The sequence below is a fragment of the Callospermophilus lateralis genome, unplaced genomic scaffold, assembly GCF_048772815.1.
Source record: "Callospermophilus lateralis isolate mCalLat2 unplaced genomic scaffold, mCalLat2.hap1 Scaffold_2121, whole genome shotgun sequence".
NCBI lineage: Eukaryota > Metazoa > Chordata > Mammalia > Rodentia > Sciuridae > Callospermophilus > Callospermophilus lateralis.
Window position 1 is genome coordinate 178,289 of NW_027513089.1, and position 19,187 is coordinate 197,475.

The 19,187-nt window shown below is 34.0% G+C and overlaps 1 protein-coding gene across 1 annotated transcript in view; it reads right to left on the reverse strand.

Moving 5' to 3' along the window:
- The window catches only part of LOC143390359 (roundabout homolog 2-like), a 101,016-nt gene that overhangs the window by 25,004 nt on the left and 56,825 nt on the right, over positions 1 to 19,187 (reverse strand). The window contains 3 exon segments of the mRNA XM_077108222.1: positions 2,756 to 2,929; positions 14,692 to 14,897; positions 18,120 to 18,380. Of these exon segments, the coding sequence (XP_076964337.1) occupies positions 2,756 to 2,929; positions 14,692 to 14,897; positions 18,120 to 18,380 (641 nt within the window).

Below are 19,187 nucleotides of genomic sequence, written 5' to 3' on the forward strand. Positions count from 1 at the left end.
TTAGAGGAGAACCACCTGACCTTGATAGATGAGTGTGTCAATAAGAAAGTATCTTTTACTGTGCCAAGACACTGAGGGTTAGAGGTTGTTTGGTAAAGCAGCTAGCAGTAATTACCCTAATTAATATAGCCATAAAACACTATTGTAAAATCTATAATGTAAAAGTTTTATTGTAAAGTGTCCATACACTATAAATTACTAGGCAGCAATCTTCCCAAAAAGAAAAGTTTGATTTTATGTAAAGAAGTTTTGAATTATTCCTGACACATGGATTCATATCATGTAAGTGCCATGTCATAAGCATTTATTGTAAAATAACAATATTCTTAAGGCCTCCAAAATAAATGTCCTTGTTTCACAATTAAATGTGTCTGGATTGCACATGTGGGAAGATATGTGAGCCAAATTTCCTTTGCAATATCACTTAAAATATATCTACTAATAACACATAATTCATAATCACTTTTCAAAATTGAAATTTAGGGACCTATTTTTTTTAGAAAGATAAGCAATATATTGATCATGATTTAAACTAGGAGGAAGATAGTTTTATGTGAACATATTGAAAAATCTTGCAGAAAAAAGGATTATAGAAGAAAAAAGAGCACTCTACTTTTTGTATATTTAAATTGTATGCCGTCCACATATACTACATATGGTCTTCAAAGATTTGTAAAAAGAACACACTATATTTTTCTCTGTTGCCACAATATTCTGAGCAGAAAAAAATATATAAAATTATTAATTCTCCAAGTTGTAGCATATCAGTGAGAGCAGTCTTTTCTATTTAGAGTGAATAAGATCAACACTGCAAACTGTTCTAAGTGCTCAACTAATCTCCAGAGCATGTGGAGCAGAAAGGCTTTGTTCACCACAGGGTATCTATTTAGAGAGAATGAAAAACTCAATTGGACCCTTAATCTTCATATTCCATAGAAACACTTCCCCATGAAAACAAAATAAGCAGGATATATGAACAAACCTGAAAGCTTTTAGAACAAGCATGTTTGGCTTTTTTAAGCCTTCTTAGCATTACAGGGTGACAAAAGAAAGCACAAAGATGGCTGCCTGACACAGAGTGCCCCTTCCCACAAAGGAAAATGCTTTTTTTTTTTTTTTCCAAAACAAGCTTCATTCTGTTTCATAATGATGGATGTAAGAGTGCTAAGGACTAGGTCATAGCTTCTCAAAGGTGGATGTCCATTAATTTTAACCCATGGAGCTTCAAAACTTCCTATAATAGGATTATACCTCAGAATAATCATGAATGTCTCCATGGTTTATTTGAACATATCCCCAAATGTTTCAAACATTCAGCATGGCTAGGTTAATCCTAGTGTTTAGTTGGACAATCTCAGATAAAGTTTGTATGCTTATGAAAGATAAGGTTGAGAAGAGGGAAGAAACTCATTTTTGAGTCTCACTGCATACTAGGCACTTTAAATATAATTATATATCCTTAAATATACTTCATATGTGCTTATGCTTAGAATAAAGTTTCATGATGAATATATTTATTCAGACTTTAAAAGATATAATAATTAAGTGGAAAATGTGGGAAATAGACTATGCTCTGAGAGCAGTTGAAATACTCATTATTGACCATGGATAACTTCCAGTAAAAATATTTTCTGAAACTAACTATTTAAGCAAATATTCAAAGATTGGCTATTCAATTAATTGACATACGTTGGCAAACTATGACCTATAGGCCAAATTCTTCCACTATTATATCATAACAATTTATTAGATATTAGTCGCACCCATATTTTCATTTACTATAGCTCTACCCATGCAATAATGGCAGTGCAGAGTACTTGTGGCACAGGCCACATGCTAAAAAAAACTCCAAATATTTACTCTCTGAATTTCAATAGAAAAAAAAAATATATATATATATATATATATATATATATATATATATACTAGCCCTTTGTTATGGTCCAAATGACTGTATATCCCTAAAATTCATCTGTTGAAATCCTAACCCCAGGTGAGGGTATTGGAATATGAGGGCTTCATGAGGTCATAAAGGTAAAGTTCACATGAATGGGATTAGTGCCCTTATTAATCACACCCCAGAGAGGTCTGTTCCATCATGTGAGAATTAATAAAAATTTACCATCTGTAAACCAGAGTGTGAGCCTTCAAAAGATTCCAAATCAGTAAGTGCCTTGATCTTTGTACTTCCACTAATATTAGCCCAGAGATCCATGAGAAATAAATATTTGTTGTTGAGAAACTTTCTGCTGTTTATACAGTTATGATTATCTGTTATAGCAGCCCAAGTAGACACTCTTCAACTACATAACCGCTAGCATGTTTTAAGCTCTGAAATTCACGAAACTAAAAAATTACTAAACCATTTCAAGTTCTTTTCCAAGAGTGAAAGAGATTATAATTTCATATCATAAATGTTTTGATACTATGACATGTGCACATGCTGCTTATGTTTTTTTTCCTAACCTTTAAGTGGAATGTTTGCTAAAATACAATAAAGAAAAATTTCAGAAGGGTAGAAAAATCAACAGTTAAGAGTGGTACAGCTTCTCTTTCTTGGGGATTAATCATAAAGACATAATTCCAGATTGTTGAGAGAGAGGGTGTTTCACGTAAGCAAGACCATTTTGCCAGGTTCCTGCCTTGTATGTAATGAGGCAATGCCTAATCTACCATAGATATTTTAATCTGAGTTAATGACCAAGTAGAATGCATCTCTTCATTGAGGAAAGAAGAGGAACAGAAATCAGCCTACCATCTGTTATTTCTTCCCTTCGGTGAGGCAGTGCTGGCTGTTGGTCCATTCGCCCTCCCTTGTGTTTGTTGGTGGGCCTGGGCCTCTGACTTTGATTCAGGGCTGTGCTCGTGTTACTATCAGTAGAAAATGGGCTGGTGGGTCGAGGTCTTTGAGAGGAGGTAAAGGCTTTTCCTAGAAAGAAAACAAAGGGAGTGGGGTATAGGGAAGGTCATTGTAATGCACTGATAATGTCTTGTATTTTCTGCTCTTCCTAAGGCTAAGTCTGTGAACCTACCTAGAGACGCCATTGGAAGATACCAAATATTGGTGCACCTATAAAAATAAATATATGCCCTGCTACATATAATGTGTTCAATTTTTATAAGCTAAGAACATCCCACCCACAAAAATATTTCAAACAATTGAACATAAAACAAATCCACCAATCCAAAGCTTCATACTGCTTGATTAGTTTTTATATTACCTTGAAAATCTTAGTGATAATTTTATAGTTATATGCAAATTCATGAAACATTATTTCTCAAAATTCAAGAGGTTATTTCTTAAATGAATTGCACACTGTTTCATTTTCACCCCTGAAATTTTAAAAAATCTGAGCACAGTAAAAAATGCCTTGTAGTTTTATTTGAAAAGTCTGCTCAGGTACACATGCTAAATTGACTTTACCACTTATATGCAAACAAAATGAACTCTATCTCTTAGTGGAAACTCAATAACATCAGTGTAGAGGATAGCAGGTTAAAATCACCTTGTATATCCAAAGTGAAGTAGGTATTTTGTGATAACTGTATCTGAGCAGACTTCAAATTCTTATGGACGAATGAATTGTACTATTTCCCTTTCTTGTGGTTTAGTACAAAAGAAGTGAAATTTATTCTGGGAAAAGGTTACCTAATACATTTTCAAAAACGTCTTTTAATACTGTTTATTATAGTAAGAGAAGGATGGTTTATGTTCATATATTTATTCTCTTGTCATGTTTTCATTTCATACAAACTTATCCTACATAGTTTCATTTTCCTAAGTCAATGTTACATGATGTTGCTTAATGTTTTATTAGCTATTAGCACACATGCAATACATGCAAGGAAACTAATAAATTAGTTTTATTCTGTCTAATTTATTAGTTTCCTTGCACTTTCTCACTGTTCTGCTTACAGCTAATGCCACAAAAAGCACTCAGGCAACATAAAGTTTTTGACTTATGCTTTATAAAGCAAGAAAATTCAAATAACAGTTATATTACAACATATTTTAGATTGGATGCTATATGAAAATAAACCTCTGCAATGCTTGAGAAATCATTTTATTTTGCTTGAAGATATCTAATACGTGCTCAAAATAAACATTGATGATATAATTCAAGACAATTTCCAAGGCTCACTTTTCTAACCTGAGAGTTTAATAAATATCAAGAGCATATCACTTTTATTTAATATTTGAACACTACAAAGATTTAAAAATGCATTTGATATTTCATTAGTTTTGTAAGAGAGCTCAGTTTAATTCATATATTACCATCCTAAATGTGAAGTTAAGAAGTACATAAACAAATATTAGAGCATAATCATGCCAAATTGTTGTTTTTTTTTCCCAGAAAAACAAATGATTACAAACTGCTAATCTATTTTTAGAATTAAGACTGCATTTCTGTTTGTGGAATGAGCAGCATGTGAAAATGACATAATTGGTCCTTTATATTATTACTTATTACTCTCAGAAATCAATATTAAATTCTCTAATGTACAATATACACGTAGTCATCATTTTATTCAACTTGCAAATGCAGTAGGTGTATCTTTAATTAGCATCCTTTAAAACATATAATAAAATATTGTATTAAAATCTTAGCCAAACAATAAGACCCTCAGCCATTTGAACTGTTAGACTGAAAGCCTTACACCTATTCACCCCATGCTGAGGAAGGTTTCCCAGAAACTGCATTTGTAGAAAGAGACGGGGCAAAGGAAAGTAATGGAGATAAAAGCTGAATAATTTTAATCACTAGGTTCATTATTAATGTGTGCAGATTTTGCAAAGTGTGAGTTATTGAAAATTTAATGGCAATCTGAGTTGCTGATTTGCCGTAATATAGAAAGGAAGTATATTCCAATTAATCAGCAGAACCGTGAAGAGAAAGGGATATTAAGGATAGAAGGTAGTAAGTTGGAGCCTATTTTTGGCTCTACAAAACTTGCATCAGGTCAGAGTTCAGACAACAGAGCATCCCAAATGTTCATGCATATTACAGAGAGCCCTGCAGTCAGACTTGCTGAGAAAGAAGAGGAGAAAAAAGGTAAGTGTCCCAAGGACAAGATTCTCTCATGCAAAGAGTGTTGACTTTGGAGTCTACAAACCTGTTCTTGTAAGGCTCGTTCCATCCAGCCTAAAACCAGCTTTATCTGCTGCTGCCACCAGTGCTTGTGCAAAACTGCCACTGGCAAATATGGAACCATCTGAGGAGCTACCTACACTAGATCTATGACTAGAAAAGTTACAATCCTCATCAGATGCAGAGTCCCATCCATTTACCATTGAACCTAAAAACAAATGTAGTTGTCTAGTGAGTTTGTATATATTGCATATCTCATGTGCTTGCAAACACTATACGAATGAGCAAGTACACTGCCTCGACTCCTTGCCACTTTGAAGTTTCATCATGGATTCCTTAGCTAAACATTATCCGTGTTTTAAACACACTTAGTACAAATGAAAGAAGCTTGTGTAAAATCGGTATTTGTTTGAAGCACATGTGCAAGACATGTTCCAAGTGGTTCATTTCTTACATTGTTTAAATTGTTACATGATCATTTTTCCAAGCAAGAACTGCTATGTGTATTTTCTACAAGTCAGGGAGGATCACTTTTATTGAAACAAATTATGGTTAATTTAAACTGATCGGTGACTTGCTTGAATAAATAGTATGGGTATAATTTGAAGTTACTTCAGAGGGCAATGGTAATCTGCATAAAAACTTGAATGCCGGACCTTGTACGTACAGTTGTATTTCATAGAAGATCTGGAATTATTTTAAGATTTTAAGGTGAACAGTTAATTACTGTTTAAATAACAAAATACATCAACTAAAATGTATAGATGACATCAAATCAACTAAACATAGAACATGAGGAAAATGTTAGTTTGCAAAAGTGCTATTAATTTCAATATTTCTTATGCTTTCTTTGATTTTTAATATTTGAAGAACTCTAATTTTCTCTTTAACACTGATACTTATGAAATTAGCCTTTATGGAGACTATTATCAGCATTTCTATCAATTTTCTTTTTCAAAATGAACTATGGCAGTAGAGTAAAAAAAATGCAACTTTATATTTAAAGAAAATACACTTTGAAGATATTGACAACTTTTTTTCTTTCTAGAAAGTCACTTAGTATTTTATGCATATACATACACACATATTAGATAAAAGCACACTGGGAACTTAACTCATTATGTAATAAAATTAAAATTGCAGTACATATTTAAGTTGGTGTACCATTAATTCATGACAAAATAAATTATCAAGTATTGTTTACCCTATCTTCTGCTTTTGTTAGAAGAGGGACAAAAAAGGACTTACAAAAAGTTAATTTAGAATTCAGGCTGTCATGGTACAATAACACGGATGCATGCATTCTCAAGACAGAGAAAACTGAAACTGAAAGGGTTAGAATGATCTGGAAGTTAAAAGGGTGTTAAGTGTAGCAGAGAAAGATAGAGTCTTGATTCTATTTGCCAAAAGCACAAAGATATACTTTTTACTTTCCAAACAAATTCCCTTGACACAGACCACTGCAAGGAACCTGAGATAACACCAGCAACTGAGCCTCCTCTGAGAGATTCATTTCTAGGTTAATAATCACAAGTCAAGGATCAACAGCCCAAAATGAAAGAAGAAATGATGCAGTGGGTCTTGGAATATAATGCTACAGGAGATAAGAAGAAATCAAAGTGTTTCAGCAAGGGGTCACAAAAGAAAATGAAAGTCGAGAACTGGGAATAGTTTTAAAACATTCAAAAGCTCAGTTCCAAACCCTTCCATGTTATTTCTGTTTTTCTAAATGTCTGTGCTCACTCTCCAAACAAGCATCTCCTTATTGTTATTCTAATTCATCCTGACACTCCTTTTAGCGGATTTCCTTCTAGTCCCTTCTATCTTTCCTCATTGTTATCTACATTATCTTTTCAAAGCATCAATCTTATACTTTGTTCCTCCGTTTAAAGTCTTACCTATAACACCAATGCACATAAAAAATTAGGAATCTGAGACCTCCCCCCAATATTAAGCCAGCCTACCTTTGCAGCCCATTCTGTCCCACAACTAGTGTAATCTCACTCTCTCACCCACACATCACTTCCCATTTCTTGACAATACTCTGTATTGCACCAAATCTAATAATCACTGCCAAACTTTAAAGTTCAAATAAAATACCATCTTTATCCCCTGGGTTCTACCTTCAACATTCTGTTAGGGTGACTCCCTCCTTTGTTGTGAAACATTGTGCATGCAGTAGTCTATCACCTGTCTCCCTATATTTTGTATATTGTATGTATTTTTTCTGTTCCAGGAAATAAAACTCTTGACATTAAGAACTATCTCTTCTTCACTTCAGTATTTCTTGTACAGGGTCACTGAACAGTAGGAATTCAATGAACAGTGGGCATATGGAATTAAATGCATTTATTGTTTTTTTATTCACTGTAAATTCTTTGAGTGATTATATTTGATGTACAATTTCTTAGCAATGACCTTTCTTTAGTTGCAAAAAGAATGTTCTTACAAGCATCCTCAGAAAATTTATTAAACAAATTAGTGAATATTTGTTGATTACTTTGGAACCATGGGAAAAGCAATAACGTCTTCAAGTAAGAAAGTAAAAATTGTACTATATAATTTTTATTATATAAATTAGGATATATATTATATAATAAAGTTCATATGATGTACATCTTGGTTAGGCTTTGATATTTTTGAATATCAAGGTTAAGCAATATTGTCTTCCAATGAAGATGCTAAATATCATTAAGTGGCAAGTGGCAATTTATTTGTGTGTGTATATGTGACATCTCTATTGAGATTCACCCATCCCAATGCACTTAGCCCAAGCTCTTATTTTTGTTGTTATTCTTTTAAAATTTTCTTATTCCACTTCTATCCACTATGATCAGCCAAGAAATTGAGTCTACTCTGCCTGCTGTGTGGTTCTACTCTGAGGATCTAGAATATTGACAAATTTAGTTTCTGAATCTGCAAAATTTAGAAAAAAATCTCCCATCACAGCAATGTTACCAAAGAAATCCCATCTTGTAAGACTTCCCAACTTTCCCCCCAAATAAACTGTTATCACCCTGTGAAAGTGAGTCCCACACAAGAGGATTTCCATACATGCATCTGCCTTACCCTAAACAGATCAGCAACTTTCCTACTTTTGTGTTTGCTCTGATTTCTCTCAATCTTTCAAGCTTTAATTTGACACAATATGGCCTCAAACATAATCAAGAAATATTTAAACATATTTAAATTCATTTAAAAATGAATTTATTTTTCATTTGTTCATGAAGCTTTTCCTGATGCTCACCGACTCCCTTCTCTGGGAAGAGAGAGTGGCCTGGAAGGCAGGACATCAAGTGGGTATTGGTTGATAAAGAGACAACATTAGCTATTCTTTTACTTGTACTTCCAATAAGAGCAAAGCGACTAGACAGATGACTTTAGAGTTAAAGACAAATATACTATAGCTATTTGGCCATATTAGGCAATGAGAACACTAATGATCCCAAGTGAAAGAGAGAAGTTAAGTTAGTTGCTTCAATAGATTGCAACCAATATAAACAGAAAGAAATCGATATTTCCTTTTCCTTCATTACTCTGCCTTTCTGGTAAGTCTTCAACTTTCCTCTGAATTGGGGATGAGATACATAGAAATAGTACCTTCGTAGGACAATTTTAAAGCAGTTTAGTTATATTGTATGAACAAAAAGGTCTATAACATATGTTAAAGTTCCTACCATAAAATCGTTAAAATTTTTAACATTTATTGATTTTACCTCTCAGTCATTACAATTTTTCCTCTTACTTTTGATTTGAACATCAAGAATGATCTGAAGATTCAGGCAAACAATTATTAAAGAGAGGAGGGAAAGAAGGAGGAGAAGGGTAGAAATCCTTGAGGAGGAAGACAAAAGGGGGAGGAAAAAAGACAGTAATTGAAAGAAAACAAAAAAGAGTAACTCATCAATTAAAAAGGAAGTCATTTAGTGGTAACAGTTTTTTTTTGTAAATGTAAGCATAAACATGAAAATAAAAGTGAACACCAGGTAAAAGGAGTTCAGCCAGAGATTCTTACAAATTATATGAGATTTGTATTCATTTGACACATTATAGCCCCAAACATAATCAATACATACTTAAACACTTAATGAAAAATGAATTTATGTCCTATAGAGAAATTTATTTGTGTTTATGTTCTCAATCTTTCCAAATTTCTCAGCTTTAAAATTACTGAAAGGTCAAAAAATATCTCAAATGTATTCAAGTTGTTAAAGAAAAAATGCACACAGGACATTAAGTTGTTGCTCAAATGTTACTGAACTTAAAATACCATGATAAAGTGGCATCTTGCTGTGTCTCTATTACATCTTCAGCACTAAAATTAATTTATGATCAGTCATCAATTCATTTACATGTCGTTATATGCTAAATCCTTCCTTGCTGATAAATGCTTATCCTTAGATCCATTAAGCTAGAGTAAAGTCTGTGCTTTCTAATATGACCCTGATAATTGTTGCATTACCATTTTTATGAGATACAAAAACTAATGTTCCCCCATTTTTTGAGCCAATATTTAATTCTGAAATTTTTTCTATGAAGTTCTCATTGCCTAACTACCTGCTAAGTAAAATCTTCAACTCTAAATGTCTTTGATCAAATCAATCCAAATATTGACTTCTGTTTAGAGGCAGAGAAATATTTCAAGTCTCTGGAAATTCTTTTTACACTCAAATGTCTGAATATACAATAGTCCCACCTATATTCCAGAGAGAGAAAGGCATGGGGGAAGGTGGGAGGGAGTGGGAGAGAGGGAGGGAGGAAGGGAGAGAAATGTGTCATATAGGAAAAGCAAAATAAGCAATTAAAAAATCACTTCCCTTGGTTCATATAATACTTGTTAACTCATCTCAAAATATTGTGCATAAAATATGCACTTTTCTTATCCATTAAATTCCAAAGTATATATTTAATTTCTTTTTAAAGACATCAGATAATGATTTCCTTAATTTTAGCATTATTCCTGGAATTTGCCTTAATACTCAATTATTATGCTTTTGTAGCAGAAGCAAAGTGTGGCAAGTGTGTGGAGTGTGTGTGAGTCTGAGTAGGGAGTGAGTGTATTTGTGTGTGAGGGAGAGAAATTGTTAGGCCATTAGGCTTCACCATCTGTCAGATCAAACTTTCCCGAGTCCAAGGACCCAAAAGCTGTGTGCTCAGGTCAGATGGTGAGGATGTCTGGTTTTATTACTTTCATACTCTTCTGGTATGGGAGTTCCAGTAAAAACCTCCAAAGATATAAAGTGGAAAATACAGGGCCACAATTTCCTTTCAGCTGTAGTGTTCATGTGGGATCCAACAGGCAAGGAAAATTTTATTCGTTTCACTTTACAACACTCAATCTGGGTCTTTTTGTAATCAGTGAGGCAGTTAGAATCTTGACTACATGTTCAGGACATTGTCCTCTCCCACTCTCCTCTTGCCTTGGTTTGTTTTCATGGTGGTGTCATTAAATTCAGGAAACACTTATCCTTGACTCCCACCACATTTTGGAAGTTAGAGAAAGAAATCTTGAAATCTTGCCCCTCCCTGGTACTCAGAGAGCAAAGCTGACAAGTTGAACATTGAGGAAGAAACGGTCCATATTTCCCAAGACAATGTTGCATAGACATTGCTTAGTCCCAAATGCAGTGTGATGGTATGAAACTTAAAAAAATGTACATTATTACAACCAAATAGTATTAAGCACAAATTAAAATAAAAATTATAAAAATAATATTCCTTCCAAAAGAGCTAATGGATTTTAATTTTATTAGAAAAAGGTAACTGCACACAGAGATAAATATGAGAAGAATAAATAATAAAAGTCATATCAAATTCAATATTTTTATCAAAATTAAGCACATTGTGGGAAAGGATTAACGTTTCCAGCGATAAAATGCATATTTTATTTTTATAAATACATACTTATTCCTTTCAACACACACACACACACACACACACACACACACACACACACACACACAGAGAGAGAGAGAGAGAGAAGTAAAAAAAACCAGAACATTATTTTCCTCTTCAATATGCTAATTCTGAGGATTAGAATGAACTGGGCATTTCCAGGGCAGAGATCATAGTAATTTATCTTTAAAGTAAAACTGATTGATTTTGTTCATTCTTCTGCCACTTATCTGGTAGATAACCTTCAAAAAGGATGTAAATCCTTCTGTGACTCAATTTCTTTAGCTATAAAATGAGAACAACAACAATAATAATGAGGTTATGAGGATTAAATGAGTTAGTAGATGGTAAAACTTTACATCAGGGCAGGGAGTTCTTTCTACAAATGTAAGAAACCAAATAATTTAGGCTTCTCCATTCTATAGTTCTGTCATGCATTCTTTAGTTCTGATTTCATACTTACATCTTGTTTCTTTACAAACTCTAACATTTAAATCCATTCTTAGCTCAGCCAGCCATAGGAAAAAACAAGCCACTGCTTAGAAGGGTATCATGCATTGACTAGGAGCTAGGTTTTCTACTTTATTATTATTATTGCTGTTTGGTTGTTGCTATTATTAAATCTAAATGTTTATTCAAATGACTAGAAGTCATGGGCTTAAAATAAATGTTTGTTTAGGGAATAAATACATGAAACAGGAGACTTGCAAATACATATTACCATTACTAAGATCATGGGATGTGGAATTATTGATATTTTCATTTCTTTTTGTTCTTTTTCATTCTTGATGATCATTTCAAGATTTAAGTAGCCATTCACAAACTACATACTTGCTATGGAAATATTTGCAGTTAATGTATGTATATATATATATATATATATATATATATATATATATATATATATATATATATTTTACAGAATAAAGCTCTGTAGACTGTTAGTGGCTGGTATTCCTTATGCTGGCAGTTGGGAGTACAATTCAGCCAAGTAAAATTTGAAATTTTACATAAAGACTTTCAGCCCACCCAGTGTTACTGTGTTACCCAGTGTTACATCCATTCTGGATGGCTTTAGAGTCTCCAGGAATGGAAATTGTTAGTTCTATTTAATAAAAATGGTCATTTGCTTCATGAAAATGACAATATAAGGGAATTTCAGTTGAAAGTAAAGATTAATTTACACCACAGGCGAGTTTAGAACTCTAAGAAACTGACGGTAAGTTCAGAGTCCTCTAGTCTCCAAAGCTCATTGAAGGAGTATGTGTATTATGGCCTATCTCTATTAGCACTATTAAAGTAGCCTTATAGCTGAACAAAACCTAAGAACATCATTAGAACAATATTCATTAGCACGTTGGTTTTGATTACATTTGGTCCACATAAACATCCACCTGAGCATATGTACAGGCATGTGTACACACACAATTACATGTATATCCTAGTTGCTCTCCCTCACACACAAATACATTCCCTCGCTACATAGACTCACACATATTCCACACACATTGTGCCTTGTCTTTCATACACACATGTATACCATACACTTTACACACATGTTCACAAACTGTATAGAATTGAAAACTGTGTAATACATGCACATACCCTGTATAGATGTGCACACCCCATTCACACTCACACTGTATATGCACTTTCAATCTTCCTTGTTCTCACACACATTTATACTCATGCACTCTACACCCTACATATGTACATACACTAATACTCACATCCCCTATGGCCACACTAATACCTACATATACTCATTCACACTTCCTACACACATACACATAGACACACAACACACCCTGGAAGGCAAATCAAATCTTTGATCAAACTTTCTCCTCAAAGTCATTGGTGCATGGAAAGACAAAAAAATGTGTATGGGGGAGGTGCTTAAGTTGCTTAAGTGTAAAGTACAACTTCTGCTAAGGAGATGTATTATTCATAGGATAAGTGCATTGTGGAATTCATGCCTAAACACCCTGAGGTTTCTATATTCAGAAGTAATTAAGCAGTGAATTCAAGTAGGGAAATTTAGACTTTCTTTTCTTAGCAATAAGAGCTTCATTTGGAATTAACATTATATTACCAACAGGAGAAATGCAGGTTACTTAAGATGTTTAAACTTGACATCTTAACCAGTGGACTACTTTAGACATCCTTACTTGTTCCTGACAGGTGTGTATGTAAAAGTGCAGAGTGGTGTTCTCCCAATTTATAGATACATTTATCATCTTTCTAATTATAGTATTTAATAAAAGAACTACATCAGCATAGCTGACTTTTTTTCATCATTATTGCACATTTTTACTGCATTCCTAAAGGAAAAAAAGAGTTCAGTATCATTAGTGAAATATGCAAAAATATGCAGAATTTTACCCTTAAGGAGATTATGCTAGAAATTCAGGCAAAGAGGCTTAACATAATAGTGCCCTAATAAGTCAGCTCTCTGAATTCAAAGATTTTAACTTTTGCTCTGTCACTCTGGGTTGGATCTGGGTTTCAAATCACACCAGTATATCTGCAGTTCTTAAATCTTAATTTGACTGGCAAGCTGACCATCCATCAAGCAAGAAGAAAAACCGAATAGTGGACTCATGCATCATGCACTTCCTCATGCAGAGAGGGCTGTACAGGAAAAGTGAAGGCACTCATGTTTTCTCAGCACTAAACCAGTTTCCATTTGTGTTTGCAGAACTAATATGGAACACAAAGTCTGTGGAATTCGGAAACTGTTGGATTAAAAGTAAATTAAGACTGTGATAAGATGCTTTCTAGGATGAAAGTTGTCATCCAGGAAAATACAGATATGTGTAGTTTCCTTAGAAATCCTAAAGAAATGCAAAGACCAGGCTTAGTATGGAGTAGCTAGGTCTTCATAATTTTGTAAAAGGCATTTTTTGTGTGTGTGCCTGTGTATCAAAGAATGTATAACTATGTGAACAGAAATACTGAATTTTTACTTTTCACCATATATATTGTGTACATATTAAGATTTTAAAATTTCCAATTGAAATTGTTGGACATAGGTTACACATCAGTCCTGGAATCATCAGAGGAGGGTACCAACTGAAGTCTTTCACTTGGTGAACAAGGCAAGCAGAAGCCAGAGGAGTAAATAAGTCAAAATAAATATACTTCTTGGAAGAGGGGAAGTTGTTGGATTCTACACTATAAAATGCATAAATGCATGGTTTATCTCACTATGCATTTTCCACTCTAAAAATAATACCTTGTGCAACTGAAGAGTCTTTTTCTGAAGACTTGCTTATTTTCATCAGTGAATGGTTTTACAGTGTGAAATATCAAGAAGCATTTTAAGATTGCATTCATTTTGTATGTTCCTCCTGATATACAAAATATATCATTTCTAAAAGTTTTTTTTTTCTTTTTTTTTTTTTATGTAATAGACTTGGTTCCCTAGCACAGTGAACTTTTCATTAAAGCCATGACTATAATTGAGTTTTCTTTCATGTCTTTAAAGCTTTTTAAAATTCATGAATTTTCTTATCATTTTTGCAGCAAAGCAAAAGTATTTCCAAATCCTTTTTGAATTTTGTGTTTAACATTAACATATTTAAAATGTTACAGAAATAGATGGAGTGGAATAAATCTTACATAAGAAAGTAAGAAAGTACTTGATTTTTGATGCATTTCAATATTGCAAATAGGTCAGTTATTCATATTAAATCAGTTCCATTACCTGTCACAGAATTGTCTATATTGTCCATACTGGATCCGGGTGTCTGGTCTAGTGCTCTCAGGGGCCTGGGGATTTCTAAAGCTTCCTCTTCATCATCAGCATCATCATCTGGAACATCTGTTTCCAAGTCAGAAATCAAGGATCCTGACACATAACCTAATGGTGGAACTGGGGGCTGTGGGGGTGGATTATTGCTTTGAATGTGCCTAGAATTCAAATGGAAACAATAAAATGGGAAAAGCAGTCCATTAACATTCAAAAACATTGTAATAAGAATTAAATGGCATGCTATGGTAACAGTATTCTTCTTTTGCATTAATAATTTTGGAGTTTACAATGCTTTATTACATACACATCAATAGAGACAATAGGTCTCTGGGCATATGCCTTACCAACAACCACATAAATTTAAGAATTATTCTAGTGATATAAACATATATTTTGTATAGATAAGTCATCAAAAACAGAATGAAAATACTTGTCACAAGACTATTTAAATTTACCTTTTCAAAAAATAATATATATACCCATACATATATACATATACATATTATTTTGTTTCCAATTTTTGTGTAATCCACCCATGCGGCCTGCTAGCACTTAAGATGTCACTGGAATGCCTAATGTTCCTTCTCTTCCATCTTCAACACATTTCTGGACTTAGGAGGATTTCTTTTTGCATGACCCTCTCAGAGCAGGCTGAGTAGTATTTTCATTTGCCCCAGTTAGGGCAAGTATCTTCTGCTCTATCTACCTAGTTGTGCATCTATCTCAGCCACCAAAATCTTGAACTTCTCCAAGGCAGAAACAATTCACCCTAGTATTCTGTGTTTAGAACAAAAGATGTGTTAGATAAACCCTTTGCAATGAGTAAATAATTTTAATCTCAACCTTCATTAGATAAATAGAATCTTATAATTACCATCACAGTTTTGAAACATATTCAAGTAAAACTTAAATTTATCAAATAAGGTGGCTAAATAATGTGCAACTGGACACCTACAAAATGCTAAGCAAAAGCACTGCAATGTTATTTTCTTCCTTCTTTCCTTTCTTCCTTCCTTCTTTCCTCCGTCCCTTCCTTCCTTCCTTCCTTCCTTCCTTCCTTCCTTCCTTCCTTTCTTCCTTCGTTTCTTTTTTGGGGGAAGTACCAAGATTGAACCCAGGGATGCACAATCACTGAGCCACATCCCCAGCCCTATTTTGTATTTTATTTACAGACAGGGTCTCACTGAGTTGATTAATGCCTCACCATTGCTGAGGCTGGCTCTGAACTCAAAATCCTCCTACCTCAGCCTCCAGAGCTACTAGGATTATAGGTGTGCGCCACTGCAGCCGTCAGCAATGTTGTTTCTTAATGTAATTTAAAAGCAAATGTACTACAAGTTTTAACAGAGTCTTTTCATTGCTGTCATTCAAAAGTATCTTAAATACCCCTTCTATTTAAGCAAGACTAAAGAGTAAGTGTTATGTTCTTTTACTGTTGTCTTTTGAAACTCATTTCCAAGTCTGGCAATATCCCCTGTGTATCGTCACACTTAAGGGAAAGTAGTGCTGTCCTTGACTCCAATTGGAAGAAACAACAAGAAGCTCTGCTTTGGGGATTTTTCTAGACTCTGCCTCATAACTCTTCTCTTTGCTGACTTTATATGTTTTTACAGAAGTTAACTATGTCTTTGAGAATAATAGATTTCAATAAATTCTTCTAGTGAATTCTTGAATTTCAGTGTGGTCTCAGGACCCTGATATTTGTATTTTTTATCAGAAATGAGAGTGGTGTGAGGACTGCCCTTTCATTTTATACATGAGGTATTATTTCTGACATCATTTTAAACACATTAACTATAGCATGCAAGTGGTAAGCAAGTTGCCCATAGTTATGCAGATAGGAAGCAGGTTCACCTCCATGGTAACTGCCCCAACTTGGGCTGTCCTCAGTCAAAGCTCAGAGTATGGAATCAGAATCTGCCTAGAGGTGGGACTTAGGACCAATATATTTTAAAGTTCTCCATATGATTTCAAAACACACACAAATTTGAGAACCCCTGAGCCAAAGTCTCTGCTTCAAATGACTTAAAGTTGTGATTTCACCAGTTAACCTTGAGAGAATCCTATCACTCTTTAAGTAATTGGCTTCATTTTAACCAGTGATGTATCATAAAATAATTATGTGTAACAGGAGGTTGTCTTTAATCTTTAGAAAAAATGAGAAAATGTTCAAGACCCTCTTATCCTAAGGAAAGAGCATGTTTATACAGCTTTAAGTGACATACCTGTTTGAGAATCTCTTTGTATGTATAGTTAACTATGTTATATTTTAATATAGCTGTTATATTTTAAAAATAGTCAATTAACACTGAGAATAAGAGTCATCTCATAATCAACTTACTCTAGTAGCTAGAATTACCCTCCCATAAAAAGAAAGATAATATTATCTTTTAAAAAAGCTACCATAATTTCAAGCACAGGGTATAAATCAAGAGAACATAATTCAAAGAATGTCACAGAGATTTTGTTTTCAAGGGTGCAGGCCTATATATCACTATCTGAGAGAAAAACATTGGAAAAAACAACCAACCCTATAAAATTATGATCTACCATATTTGTACAAGATACCTATATGAATTGCATCTATAATTTATGAAAGTTTTTAAATAATTAGAAGAAAAAACTATAGATCCTGGTGTGGTGGCACAGGCTTGTAATCCCAGTGGTTCAGAAAGCTGAGGCAGGAGGATCACAAATTCAAAGACACCAATTTAGTGAGGCCCTAAGAAACTTAGAGACAACCTGTCTGAGGTGTGGGTGAGGGGGGCAGCTGAGCATGTGGTTTAGTGGTTAAGTGACCCTGGGTTCAATCCTTGGTACCAAAAGAAAAAAAATGAAATTTGGGTTTTTAATCTATTCTTTATGATTTTAAAAAATGCATTTTCTGTTAGTACATTTGTTATTTTTCTGATTTGTTTAATTCTGCCCAAAGAGGGTCTTTTAATAACTGACACTGACCATAAGTGATTTGCAGAAGCTTGGATTTACATATTCACAATCACATGCAGAATTAATCACAGGCATTTTGAAGAATCCAAAAGGAGTCCTTCATCATGGCATTAAAAGTGAGTTCAAGGATAAGCTAATTGAAGCTAAATCAGTTGTAAATTAGAAGATTCCACTGTAGCCAAATAGCACTTTAGACTGAATTTCAGCAGACCTGAATTCTTGCTCTAGCTTAGTCTCCAACTAGCTATGCGACTTTGGTCAAATTAACATTTCTGTAGTAGTTAAATCATTTTCTAAATGATTAACGAGTATACAAAATCAAAATTTTGTCCCCATGTGTATAGTTTTATGAATATGTCTTGTGAATTTATATAAAAGGGCATTTCCATGTGCAGAAAACATGGATCCCTTGACTCAATGAATATATTTACCATGTTTGTTTTGCTATATCAAACTGATATGCCCTTGTCAGTTCATCCAGGTGAGCCTGCAGCATGGGTTGCATCTCTACCCGTGGAGATGGAGTAAGAGTGGCAGTAGACTGTTGTCCAAAAGAGATAGCAGGAGAGGAAGCCACGCCTCAAACAGGTGGAGTTGGGACCCGATCATCATCTTCTTCCAGTTCATTTTCCATACCCTGGTGTAAGTATGTTTGTACTGGTAATGGTGGGCACCAACTATCACTGTCATAGCTGAAATTAGATGAGGAAAAATGCACATTAATAGACAAACAAAAATGGCTACACTGACAATAAACAGCAACCACATGGTGTCTAAAATGTTCTCTCAGTTTACTTCATCCTGATCACATTGTCAATGCTACTATAGTAAATCACCTAATTTGAAATTGTAATTACAACTGTTATCTCAGTATCTCAATTTATTCTTTAAAGATCTTTTTCGCTAATTGTTACCCCACAGTTACAAAAAGCAATAACTTCCCAACAAAGTTACTCATGTGGAAACACCAAATTGCTAATTAAAGACAATTAATGAATTTAGTGCTTGTAGACTTAACTGCTTCCTTCTCTTATGCACCAGCAGAATACATCAATAGAGCTGACTGACCATATAAGAAGTATCAGAGAACTTGATTTGCTTTTTTTTAAAGAGAGAGTGAGGAGAGAGAGAGAGAGAGAGAGAGAGAGAGAGAGAGAGAGAGAGAATTTTAATATTTTATTTCTTAGTTTTTGGCAGACACAACATCTTTGTTTGTATGTGGTGCTGAGGATCGAACCCGGGCCGCACGCATGCCAGACGGGGGCGCTACCACTTGAGCCACATCCCCAGCCCCTTGATTTGCTTTTATTCTAGACTTAAGACAACCTTTCTATTTGATATTCCAGTCATAAGACTTCATGACACAAATTATACTCAATATTAGTTTATTTCCCTTATTTTTATCAGTAAAATCAAATGCTTCTTCTTACATTGAGTGTTAAATTCAAACCAGAAAACAGAAGTTCAAAACCTTGCCCTACAAAATATATATTTTTTAA